The sequence below is a fragment of the Patagioenas fasciata genome, chromosome 3 (genome assembly GCF_037038585.1).
Source record: "Patagioenas fasciata isolate bPatFas1 chromosome 3, bPatFas1.hap1, whole genome shotgun sequence".
NCBI classification, from domain to species: domain Eukaryota; kingdom Metazoa; phylum Chordata; class Aves; order Columbiformes; family Columbidae; genus Patagioenas; species Patagioenas fasciata.
In genome coordinates, this window is record NC_092522.1 from 19,886,523 (window position 1) to 19,899,587 (window position 13,065).

Sequence of the window (13,065 nt, forward strand, 5' to 3'; positions counted from 1 at the left end):
TCACCGAATGTTAGGGATTGGAAAGGACCTCGAAAGATCATCCAGTCCAATCCCCCTGCCACAGCAGGAACACCCAGATGAGGTTACACAGGAAGGTGTCCAGGTGGGTTTTGAATATCTCCAGAGAAGGAGGCTCCACAACATCCCTGGGCAGCCTGTTCCAGTGTCTGTCACCCTCACTGTGAAGAATTTTCTTCTCAAATTTAAGTGGAACCTCTTGTGTCCCAGTTTGAACCCATTGCCCCTTGTCCTATCATTAGTTGTTACTGAGAAGAGCCTGGTTCCATCCTCGTGACGTTCACCCTTTACATATTTATAAACATTAATGAGGTCACCCCTCAGTCTCCTCTTCTCCAAGCTAAAGAGACCCAGCTCCCTCAACCTTTCCTCATATGGGAGATGCTCCACTCCCTTAATCATCTTTGTTGCCCTGCGCTGGACTCTCTCCAGCAGTTCCCTGTCCTTCTGGAACTGAGGGGACCAGAACTGGACACAATATTCCAGATGTGGTCTCACCAGGGCAGAGTAGAGGGGAAGAAGAACCTCTCTGACCTACTGACCACCCCCGTTCTAATACACCCCAGGATGCCATTGGCCTTCCTGGCCACAAGGGCACAGTGCTGGCTCATGGTCATCCTGCTGTCCACCAGGACCCCCAGGTCCCTTTCCCCTACGCTGATCTCTAACAGGTCATTCCCCAACTTATACTGGAACCTGGGGTTGTTCCTGCCCAGATGCAAGAATCTACAGTTTCCCTTGTTATATTTCATTAAATTTCTCCCTGCCCAACTCTCCAGCCTGTCCAGGTCTCTGGATGACAACACAGTCGTCTGGCATATCAGCCACTCCTCCCAGCTTCGTGTCATCAGCAAACTTGCTGACAGTGCACTCTAGTCCCTCATCCAAGTCATCGACGAATATATTGAATAGGACTGGTCTCAGTACCAACCCTTGAGGCACTCCACTAGATACAGGCCTCCAACTGAACTCCACCCCATTGACCATGACTCTCTGGCTTCTTTCCTTCAGTTACCACATTACCACATGTGCATTCATTGGTCACATCTACACCTAGCTCTCTTTATTCTTTGTTCTTATATCCATCCAACAAGCATAGCCTCTGTTGCTCCAATGTGGTCCCACATTACTTTGTTAAAAACAGAGTGAGACTTTAATGTCCCTATCGCTGCTCTTCTGCCCTGTATTGTTAGCTATGTCTGCTTCTGTCCTGCTTTTGAAGTAAGAGTTATTCTGCTGATGGCTGATGGCTGTTCTTTTCATCTGAAAAAGGGGGGTTTGGTGACAGTGTGTGCAGAGTATCTGTGACAGTTTTTGTACGTGTGTATATTCGGTATGGTTGCCTTTAATAACACTTTTTAAAATCTCTGCCTTTATTACTGGCTATTAAGTAACTTCCTGTGTGACAATCCTGTCCCTGTAACTGAGTTTGGTTAAGATGCTTGTATTTCTCCAAATAATCTCATTCTACCTAAGTATATCTTTTATGCCAAATAGTAAGTATTCCTTTGTGAAGTGAGCTAACAATGCATCATTTGTAACAGAGAAGTTAATGGGAACCTGAATGTAATAAGGGTTAGTGACCTGAAACTTCTCCATTCTGTAAGTACCTTGATCTCAAGCAGGTTCAGCTGTAATTATTTTAGCTAGGTAGAGAGAGAAATCACTTCCATCAGAGGCGAAACATTACAAGATATGAAATGGGATTTGTACGTATAGGCATGCTGTGATCGTGTCACTGTGTGGAGGATTGAGTACAGAGGAGATTAACATTCAATCTTGGTTAATAATCCCTATCTTTCTGATAAAAAGAAAAAAAATAGTGATTATGAGCTTTTCTAAAATAATAGCATGAAGACAGCTGCCTGAGTCTGGCTAATGGAAACATGAAATGTCTGTGTGAGCCAGGGACAATATTTAGGTGGAATTTGGAGTTGTTACTGAAGGGAGGGAGCTGCAAAATTTACACAAGGTCGGCTCTCTGAGGTCTTCAATTCAAGGAGAATGTTTTTTATTTCCTTCCAAACAGAAGAGGACATAATAAACCCAACAGCTAACATTTCTGTGTGATGAAGACTTAAGAATAGGTGACATAAGCAGAAGAGTTTGTCCTCATAGAGGTTATACCAACATAGCTATAGAAGTATTTTCATATTTTTAGCTCCGTATTTCCCTATGTAAATAAGCCCCAGATATTTTGGGAGGGAGCCAGTCTTCTGTTAGGATAAAGGAAAAAAATAAAAAAGTGAGCAAAAAGAACCAACTGAACAGAAAATCCTGGATGATGTGATGAAGTTCAAATGCTGACAACGCTGAAGTAAAAACCAAGATTTAAAGATCCTGAGGAATGGAGAAAATTACAGCCCAAAAGCTCTGATGTTATCCTGTTTCTGTCAGCTTTAACTGAGTTGGAATATGCTTGGTCCTACCTTTCATGGAACTGCTCATCTAGATTCAGATTTCATGGGCTGGGCCAAAGAAACAAACCAAAAAGCTTACTTGTTATGCCTTTGGTGCCATTTCTAATCTGTGACTGAAATATTTAATCAGTAGTCACCTTTGAGTGGTTTTTGAATTTATGTAAAACTTGTACCCTTCAGACAGCCTCACTGAGGTTCCCCAAGGGAGAGACCTGAACTAGGTTTTTTTGTCCACCTGGTACAGCAATTCCCACCTGTCTCAAAGAGATTTGAAGAAAAAAAAAAAACAAAACAAGAAGTCCTTTGTATGAGTTGTATTCAAAGCTCAGCTGACACTCAACTCTGCGGGGTGTAACTTGCACTTCCCAGTTATCATACATCTAAGGAACATTTTTTCTAGCTGTACTCCTGGGGTCAAGTAGGACAAAAGAAGAGACAGATAAGAAGTAATTTCCACCAGTCCTCACATAACATTTTTTTTCTAATATCCAAGCCATGAAAGACTTTTGTAGCAGCCATGTTTTCGTTCCTATGAAGAAATCTAGCTTAGAAACACAGATTTATCTTATGAGGAGTTGAGTTCCATGTGAGGAAGTTACTGGGATTTATTAAGCAACAAAGTCACAACAAACTTGCCAGGGCTAATCTTGCTGTTCCTGTGTAATTTCCTTCAGGAATGCCCTTTCATGGCCATCCACCACAGTATCTGTGTTCGCAGTGAGTGTGTCTGTTCAGTGCTGTGGACCAGTACCTGTGCTGTACGAGTGCCAGTTGAAGTACTGGATGTGCAGTCATCGTACCCCACTTTGATCTGTGCAAAAATGTCAGTGAGGTGTTGTCACCTCCCCTGTTAGAGTCATTGCAATAACATACACTTCTGGTGTGTCCATACCAGCTTTCACCAAAGTCAAAGGGAGTCATTTTATTGATTTCACAGATCAGACAGAAAGAAAAAAAAAAAGGGGTGGTGGGGGAGGGAGCAAGGGAATGAGATTGTCTGTGAGATTTTTTCCATTTCACTGATGTGTGACATTTCCATCTTCAGTTTTGATTAAGTTTCTCTTAATTAGCCCATTAAGCTAAAACCACCAAAGCTAATGATTGAAATGTTGGTTAACTGATGATCTTGTTTCAATGGAACCTGAAAGACATCATATTTCTAAATTAATAGTGGCATTAAACTGGAGAAGAGAAAAAGATGAACTATTTGTTGCAGAAGTGCTGATCTCAAGAGAAGATTTATACAGAAACTTCATTCATGTTAGAAAAAAAAATCAGATTAATAGACAACCAGAGCGGCACTGATGGTCCTAACAGTGTTTGACATTCACATGATTTTTCTATTTTGGAGGCATTTGTGTCATTTTTTTTCATCCCTGGTGAACTTCAGAAAACTTCTGAAGTGTTCTGGTCCCAACGCTCCTGCAGGTGAGATCAGCATGGCTGTCTCTTAACTTGAATGAACTGCAAATACAAAATGCAACCTATTGTGTTCTTATATGGGCACGTTAGATGGCACTCCCTTCAATGACAGAAATACTGGCTTATATCATGCCTTTCTGTTCTTAGGGGCTGAACATTTGATAATTGTTCTAACTCTTTGTTGTCTGAAAAGGCATGACATGCACAGCGCATCAAAGGATAACACCTCGGGGCATGAAGCTTAAATTCTGTGGAGGAAACTGCCTGAAGCTATTTTCAGATGTATTTAGTTGCCAGGTACAAAGAAAGGTACATAGTAGTCTTTGCAGAAGTATCTGCCTCTTCTTTTATGCAACCTGAGCTAAAGACTGCAGAAGTGGAGGGTAGACACATCTAAGAACTGCTTGTCTTTTTCATTCATTTTGCAGCCTCAACTTAGCACCTTACAAACATAAGTACACATCAAAATATCCACATCTCCAAGTAGCATTTAGTGTGCACCCCCAGGAAACAGGCTGAAGATTAAATGCATCAGAGACTCAGTTCCAGTGGTCCCTTCCATGCAGCTCCAACGTTCACTGTGTGCAGGGCACTGATTTGCAGACACAGCCAACTGAAAGACATGTAGCTGAATCCATTTCCACCTTACCTCTTCCTGGGGGTTTCAGCAACACACAACAGAGAGGGAGAAGCTTCTGCTGAGCTACAGCCTGTAGTTTACAGCCCAAGGTAGGTCCTGGTTCTCCATCACATACCAGACTGTGATCTGTGGTGGTTCAGGACCTGTTTCAGGTAGGGTTCAGTCATCGCTGCTGCTGCCACAGTAACTTAGAGGGAGAAGTAGATCAGAGCCCCCTTTGTCTGTCCAGCAGCTGTTGTTTAAGCCTCACATGGCATGTCTGGAACTGAACAGTTTATGTTTATGCTAGAGCTTGTAATTCCATTTGGAGTGTTGTGGGATGTCAGCCACGGAGCAAACGGAGGGAGGAGGCAGGGGGAATAAGTACTTAGAAGCCAGTTTAACATCCAGTGATTTTATGTTTCTTCCGGTTCTCCTCCTAGACATACCTGCAGTGGGTTTCAGGTATACCAGCTAAGAACTGTGGGGATTCTGGCAACATCAGACCGTACCTGCACTTTGTGTGGATTGGAAAGTCAAAACATACACTTTTGTGGTCTCCAGATTTGTTTGGATGGAGATGCTACCTTTTGAGCTAATAATGATGCATCATTTAGCAAAGAAAATTATGTCTTGCTCTTTGGAGTTTCATTTAATGCTAGGGATACTCTTCCTTCACTATATCCACTGTTCTTTGTGTCAATTGCCTGCTTTTTCGTAGCAGTTGCTCATGTCTTTAGAGTACATAAAATCCATTTTAGAAATGTCTCTCCATATATTCAGTGTGTATCTCCAAGAAGCAAGACATTTCAGTATTGAAGCATTATTGTTTTACTTTACCAGAAATAAAGAAGGAGGAACGTAGTTACTATATCAACTCTTTTCTGTTGTGAACAGACGGTGCTGTGTTCTCAACCCTTTTGCACCCTTCAGGGACTGCTAGGATTTTTTTTCTGTTTGAAGCTTTTGCTTTGGTTGGGTCAGCTTTTCTCACTGGGTCCCCATCTGTAGCTTAACAAGAACATCAGTTGCAGAAGAAGACAGCACTTCAATATAGGTATCCTCAAAAGGCACAGATATCCCTGGGGTCTGTTTTAGCTTATGTCAAACCTCACTGTCATCACTGGTGGTGAAAGCTGCGCTGTATTTCAGAACAACATGGAAGATGATTGTGTTTGTTGACAGAGTCAGACGGCTGAAATAGTAAAAACCCTCATTGAAAACACAGGAAATCCTGTCCCAAAGTAAATGCACATATAAACAGAGAAGATTGACTTGAATTTTGTTTGAGGGGGATTGATTTTCTGGTAAAGGAGAGGTAGCTTTTAAAAACTATAGGAGACGACAAGACCAATGTAAGAATACTGGTAGCAGACAAAAAGCTAAGAGAATATTTTAGACCCATTACTATGCATAAAGGACTAGAATCTGCAAGAAGAAAAAAAAGTCTGCTGGTGTTTGAATTCTTGGTGCATTGAAGGTATGGGATTTCTACAGCCTTTCTAAATAAATAAGACTGCTCCTCAAAAATATCTTTTCCTGTCACCAGTTTCTGGTCCAAACTGGAACACCTGCAAGAATTTGCATTCATGGCTCATATGTAGAAGAGCAGAAACTGTCAGCCACAGATCCACAGTAAAGTGACCCACGAATGGCTTAACTTCTGGTGGTGTAAAACATCAAGATACAACAGAGAATGAAGTTTAAGTAATATTTCGCGTTCTCTGCAGCTTGTTCTACAGCATATGATAGTTTCATGTTTTTATAGTCTTGGTGCAACTTCTCAGCATCTTATCTCATTTCTAGGCCACGGGTGACTGCTTTTAGAAATTGTTCTCTTTCCTAAGCAAAGTATTATAATTTTATGTGGTAGATAGGGAACGGGAGAACATGAACTTGCTAAGCTAAGAGAAAATCTAAATCCATGAGTGCACTCTATTAATGCATGGTCAATATAGTATTAGATTAGAAGTGTTTGATTGTGGGTTATTTTTGCTCTTGCTGTTGACTTGTTATATCACTGAGGGTGAATTTACAGTGATCTTTCTTCTGGTCGTGTACGAGCGGCAGAACTCGCTGGCAAAGGCCAGCTGAGAGTGTGGAAGTGATTTAAGGCAAATTTGCTCAGCTTCTACAAGGAGATAATGAGTTCTGCTCCTCCTATGGATTACCCGATGTCAGGTCCTTCCTTTTGTGACTACCAGGACTGTCAGCCTTTGCTTCATAGACAGTGGATCCAGACCAAATACTTCCTCAATTGGTTTCAGCCTTTGATTGCCAGTTCCTTTTAGAAACTCCAGATGATTTCATGAGCCCCAGTCTAGTTATTTTTATTAACACTTTAGGGTGTAAATCACTTGTGAGAATAAAATCATTTAGTTGTCTGTTTTTTTGTTTGGTTGGTTGGTTTTTTGATTGTTTTTTTCCCAGAAGCTAGGGGACTTTATTTTCTAGCCTGGCACCCACACCCACACACATGCTTACACTTGCTTCAGGCTGTGTGCCTCTGAAGGGAAGACGGGCTGTATTCTTTTTTCAGTTTACCTATACTCATGCACAGCTCCCTTCCTCAGATCATCTTGCTTGTTAAGGGCGAGGATACTTTCTCTGTCAATTTTGTATTTTTTTATATGAAAAGTTTTTTTCTCCATTCTAAAACAGCTTTAATTGTGAAGAGTTTTGAGTTTCATCTCTTTTAACAGAATTTAATCCCTGTTCTTCCAATCTGTGCAGGTTTTGGTTTCAGATCATAGCTTCATGGGAAGAAGGATCTGATGCTGTTATTGCTTTTGACAATGTCTCCCTTAGTCTGGACTGTTATTTAACAAGTAAGTTTTCCTTTTATCTGCGAGTGACTTGTCTTTTATTTGCCATGTAATTGAAATTTTGAAAGGGGCTGGAACTGTGGGGAAGGGATTTGGCGTTGTTATCTTCAAAAGACTCTTGAAATGTAAAGGCATGTTTCAGAAATAACTGTGCTTAGTTGGAAGAGGCCATTCAGATGCAGACCTGATTTGTGGAGCCGACCAGTGAATGGGTTCCGAGCTTGGCAGTAAATGGGTTGTAAGACATATGGTGTGTGAGCATCAGCTTCCAGATGAGACAGTGGCATCGCCTCTCCACCCAGGCTGATGCAGAAGCCAGTCTGTGATTATAGAGTTCCACATGACCAGGTCTGCTGTGTGACAGTTATCAAAATGAATGACAGTTGGACTCTGGCTAGGGGAAGACTGGCATCCTGTGATTGACACTAACTTTCCAATAACATTGGGCACAATACGCCAGTTAAATTAGAACAAGCTTATTTTCTTTGGACTGACATGCATTTAAGTCTGAATCAGAAACTAGGATCTTCAATCTCTCCTACTCTTGGGAAAAATTTGGATTCTGATCCAGACTTTGTGACTGACTGGCCTCTAGAATATGCCCAGTCTGTACCTCAGCTGCCAGATTTCACCCCATTTAGATTTTTATTGAACATTTGTGTCTGGCTCATCTTTCACAGTCTCATGCATAGTGAATTGGTTAATTTGTAAATGTGTTCAATGATCTGTCAGTCTGTACCTCAGACCAACAACTTACATGAGGATTGGAGGATTGCTGCTCTGAACATATGAAACTTCTACGGTGGTTTGAGCGGTAGAACTTGCCTTCTTTCATCTCCTAGGCTTGACGCTACAACCTGTGTTCAGATTGAAAACATCTAAACCACATCTTCATACAACAGCAGTCAGAATATTTCATCTGCTTTGTGTTATGTTAATTTGCACTGGCTGGGGCTGTGAGTCTTTCCATTTATGCAGTGATACCCCTTGGTTTCTGTACATGAGTACAATGTACCTCAGGTTCCAGCGTTGTAAAGAGGTCTTAAGGTTATGCTGTAATTAAAAAAAGTTGCACATGCTTTTTTATTGGATAAAAGAAACTTTCTAGCAGTTGCTAAAGATTGTGTTCTGTATTTCTGCTTTGTGTCTTCATTCACTTGCTATTTTTCACACCACTCATTCCTGTTTATTTTTCTTTTGTCACAGTTCCCATAACAGCAATGGAAAGACAATCTGCCCTTTCCTTTTAATAGTGTTATATCCTGTGGCTGCAGGCTCTTGCTCTCAGCGAAGAAGCCTCCAGCCCTTAATTTAGCTTCAGTTTTGGATTATGTACTGACTTAGCCACCCCCAGTGATAAACCAGTCTGTGGCTTCTTGTTTTCCAGTTAGTGGAGAAAAGACACCTCGAGGTACCACTCCAGACTCAAGCAATTTACTCACCAGCAGAGGTGGCCAGAAGAAGTTTGGATGGGAACAAAAGCTTCTGGGAAATCTCCAGCTCAACACTGCCCCCATTTCTGGTCCAGCAGGTAACTGTCTGGTCTGAGAAGCATTTTCAGACAGCAGAGATTTGCAGCTAGTGCAGATTTCAGTTAGATGTGGCTAAATGCAATATGATTCCTTTTTTTTTTTTAACCAAAGCCTTTGTTTGGAGCTTTTTTGCAAGTCCTTTACAAACGTAACAAAACAAGATGTAGAAAGCAATTACCTTTAGCTGTTAACTGTACCTTGGATTTTGATTGCAAGCTGGTGAAAGAAAGATCCAGAGGGAGCCTCTTCTTCAAGTGAAATGTGCTTTTAAATGGCAAGAAAGGTTTGTTTGGTGTTGTGGTCATTTAAAAATAGTCAGGAATCAAAGTGAGATGTCCAAATTGGCTGAGTCCAGCATGTGATAACCTGAACACCCATCTATAGTTAATATAGGCTTGGTTTGAAATAACACAGTTTTCCTTTTTCAGTAATATTTTCATTGCCCATTTAAAAGAGTACAGTATTGGACTTTGTTTTAAAACATGATTTTTAGTTAGATAGAAATGTCAGTCATATATGGTGAATGTTGTTTCATTTTTCCTTGTCCCCTAAGCTCCCCTTTCCAACTTAACTGTAGTGGCATGGGCCCAACAGATGCAAGATTGCCATTCCCTCCCTTTCAGATTACTGTTTCCCAAATGTTTGTCTCTTCCCTCTCCCATGCTTGCCACACATTCAAAATATCTGTTTTGGGCCCTACATTTCTATTTAAACATGCTTCCTTTCCTTTCCTTTCCTTTCCTTTCCTTTCCTTTCCTTTCCTTTCCTTTCCTTTCCTTTCCTTTCCTTTCCTTTCCTTTCCTTTCCTTTCCTTTCCTTTCCTTTCCTTTCCTTTCCTTTCCTTTCCTTTCCTTTCCTTTCCTTTCCTTTCCTTTCCTTTCCTTTCCTTTCCTTTCCTTTCCTTTCCTTCCCTCTTCCTTGCCAGCTTTTCTTCCTGGTTTGAATCAGGTGGCCACAACATCCAGCCTATCTGGGGGAGCAGGGCTGGCCGTGCAAATGAGGGGTGATTACACAAGAGACGAGCACTTGCTATAACTACCACCCTCAGCACTGTGTGCAGCTGTTTCTTCTCACTTAGACCTAGGTGATTACCAATTTGAAGTACCAGCCCTTTTAAGGTAGAGCTGTGGTTGGTATATGCCTCCATAAGCCCAGGGGTTTGTTCCTACTGCCTCCTTCTCTCCCACTCCTCCATCTTAGAAAGTCTTCTTTGAGTCAGTTCTGTTCGAGTTCATGTTTCACTTTGCTACCTGCAGCATCCTGTTGAAATGCATGAACTAGTGACATAAGCTCTGATAGCAACAGCAGTCTGGTCAGCGTGATCAAAAGCTCCACACAGTTTTCAAAGCCTGCCTGAAAAGCTGGGTGTATTAGCCCACTGCATGCTGCTGCAGCAGGGTTGCTGCTGGTACCTGAATTCTCTTGTGAAGTGAGCTCTGACAGTGGAGGCCAAGAGTTGCCATCAAGTAGAGTTTGTTGGTATTTTATATACCGAGCATCATACAGCAAGAGAAGTGCAGGGGCATTGACAGGAGTCTTGGAAGAATGAGACAGAGGGAATAAGCCTGTATGAGGGGATGCTGGGCTGGGTGGGCCTGTACTTCAGCTATGAAGGTTGTGTCTAGCTCTGTTGCAGATGTGTATGAGCTTGGGCTGGTCACAAAGGTGTGATTTCCAAGAAGACCCTTACATCCTCTTTGCAGATCCTTTGCAGCCTTCCATTCAATATCTGTGTCTCCCTTCCCTGCCTGTAAGTGGAACCCCCTTTTAAGTGCTTTCAGTATTGCTCTTGGGTCAGTGATCTAGTGGCAGGATGCATACACAGGTATAGATTATGGACTTCTGACTGACTTCCCTTAACAGTATTAGTGCTTAGGTGGTGATGTAGTTCCCCAAGGTAGCTGCACATTTCCTTTCAGGGTACCTACTGGTTTAGTAACACAAAAGCTATTAGGTCGGGTTCTGGTTAGAGAAGGGCCTGAAGTTTGGATGCAAAGTTAATGTAAAGTGGCTGTGTGGGTGATAGGCTAGAAATAGGCTGTAGGTTTCTTTGAGAATTTTGGTACTTCCTACTTTTCACTAGACCTGAGATAATGGAACATCTTCTAGCTTTTCTGCTCCCTGTCGTATCTGAGGAATGCAATTTAAAGAAAAGCTTGGATAGTAGAAATAATGGGAATCAAATTGCATGGGAGTAGAAGGTCACTGAGGTATTTAGAGCAATTCAAATGATTTGTTATGACCTTGGGGTGAAAATTCAAGGCAATTCCTGTGGATTCTAAGACAACTTGTCTGATTTCTGGGCTTGGCCCTTGGTCCTGTTCGTGTTCTGTCTAAAATTGTCTCCAGCCTCTGAGGTTTGAAATCACTCCTACAGTAACTTTCTATTCTTTGTGCCCTCAGTGTAGACAGAGCAGAAATCTGAGAAACTAAGCTGCAGCTTCTTGCAGTGGGAAGTCATTGCATTGCTGTGGGTCTCCACAGCAAAGAATCACCTTTTTCCTTTGTGTTGCTGGGTCCCTGCTCTCAGTAAATGCTGCAGATGTTTGTTTGATCCGTGGGCTATGCATTTTGCCCAGCTTTAATCTTGTTTCTTTCTGCATCCTGTAATGCATTTGAGAAACCTCAGACTGAGTCTGTCAAGGCCTTTGCTTTGATCGCCACATATTTACTTTTGTCCGAGTGAACCGACAGCATCAGTGCCACCCTGAAGTCCCAAAGACTGCATTGACCAATATGAGCTCATCCAAAAGTAATTACAGCTAATGTGATCTTTGGCTTGCGTGATGGATCGTAGGCTATAATATTTCCTTCTTAAGAAATCATATTAAAACAAAGAACTTTGTTCCTATAGCTGAGGAGACAACAGGCTAACAAAGTGCCCTCCCCAAGTCCCCAAGCCAGCTCAGCCTACACAGCAGGAAGTACAATTTGAAAGACAGGTACCACTTTGTTTACGTGACAGTAAATCCAAAGAAGCTCCATTACTTCCAAGGGCCTGTTTGCTCCTTTGTAACTGAGAACAACCTCATACATGCACCTGCTAGCTTTGCTTGGAAATGCATTTTCAGCAAAAGCGATAGTCATCACCACCAGCCTCCCTGTCCACTCTGTTCCTAGGCCCTGTACCCAGTGAATTACTTCTTCAGCCTTGCCATTTCTTAGCATGGCTTGGTGTGCCTCTGGGAAGTGTACACTGAAGGTTCAAAAGACATAATGCAGCCATGCTGTGAAAGAGCCTAAAGCTTTCAGGAATCTGTTAACTACTGTCACATGTCACACATGGAATGATGGATGCTCTGTGTAGAGAAAAAGATCCAACATTGCTACAGCTAATGTGGTGGTGTTGCTCTGTCAAGTTTCTTGATGATGACCAGAATGAACAGAGAAAAATTCCTGTAGGTTTCAAGTCACACCATTACTTGCAGTGCAAGTTGGCCATTAGGTAGATGATCACCAAGCAATGCAAATGCTTTCCTTTTCAATTAATTAATGATGTGTTATTGCTGACATGCCAACTTCTTGCTGAAAGGTTGCAGGTGAAATTTGATTCAGAAAGAAGCCTGCAAAAAAGTTGTAAGAAAACCTGTGTATACCAGAAGGTTGAAACAACTTCATGTGGAGCTAGGATTTTTGATTGAAATGGTTAAATCTGTGCACTGTTTATTTTGATGTAAACCAAGCTTACTTTGGCTTTATTTTTTAAATTTATTAGGTATTAGCATAAGTAAAACAGAAAGCTGCTCAAACCATAGCATTTCTCTACAGGGAGTTTAACTACCAATTAAAAAGCCAATTTATATCAAACTAATGCAATTTCCTTTTATAGACAAGGCCAGAATATGGGAAATTCAGGCAAATAAAGATACAGTGAGCAATAATGAGGAATTCTAGGTAAACAAATTACTATCATGGAAACTGGAGGAAACAAAATAGGATTCTCAGTAGGCAAAAGGAGATAACAAGACGCAGAGCAATCAAGCTTTAATTAAACATTTCTGTTGCTTCTGAATAGGCTGCAAATGCCATGAGGATAGCCTCTCTTTTGATGTTTCAGCTTCTCATCTGTCCCACTGACAACTTACTCATGTCAGGGCACACAGAACAAAAATGGTGTGTTGTGAAATGTACAAAAATATTAACCTTTTTTGCCCTCAAGTCTTGCGTTATTTTGTCTCATCTGATCTGTGTATCCACCAGCCATTGTGTGACCATGGTTTGTTGCATGG

The 13,065-nt window shown here is 41.6% G+C and overlaps 1 protein-coding gene across 1 annotated transcript in view; it reads left to right on the top strand.

Moving 5' to 3' along the window:
* Positions 1–13,065, top strand: part of LOC136099675 (ALK tyrosine kinase receptor-like) — an 84,638-nt gene that overhangs the window by 53,282 nt on the left and 18,291 nt on the right. The window contains exons 6-7 of the mRNA XM_071807262.1: positions 7,213–7,307; positions 8,692–8,835. Of these exons, the coding sequence (XP_071663363.1) occupies positions 7,213–7,307; positions 8,692–8,835 (239 nt within the window). The remainder of the gene's footprint in view (positions 1–7,212; positions 7,308–8,691; positions 8,836–13,065) is intronic.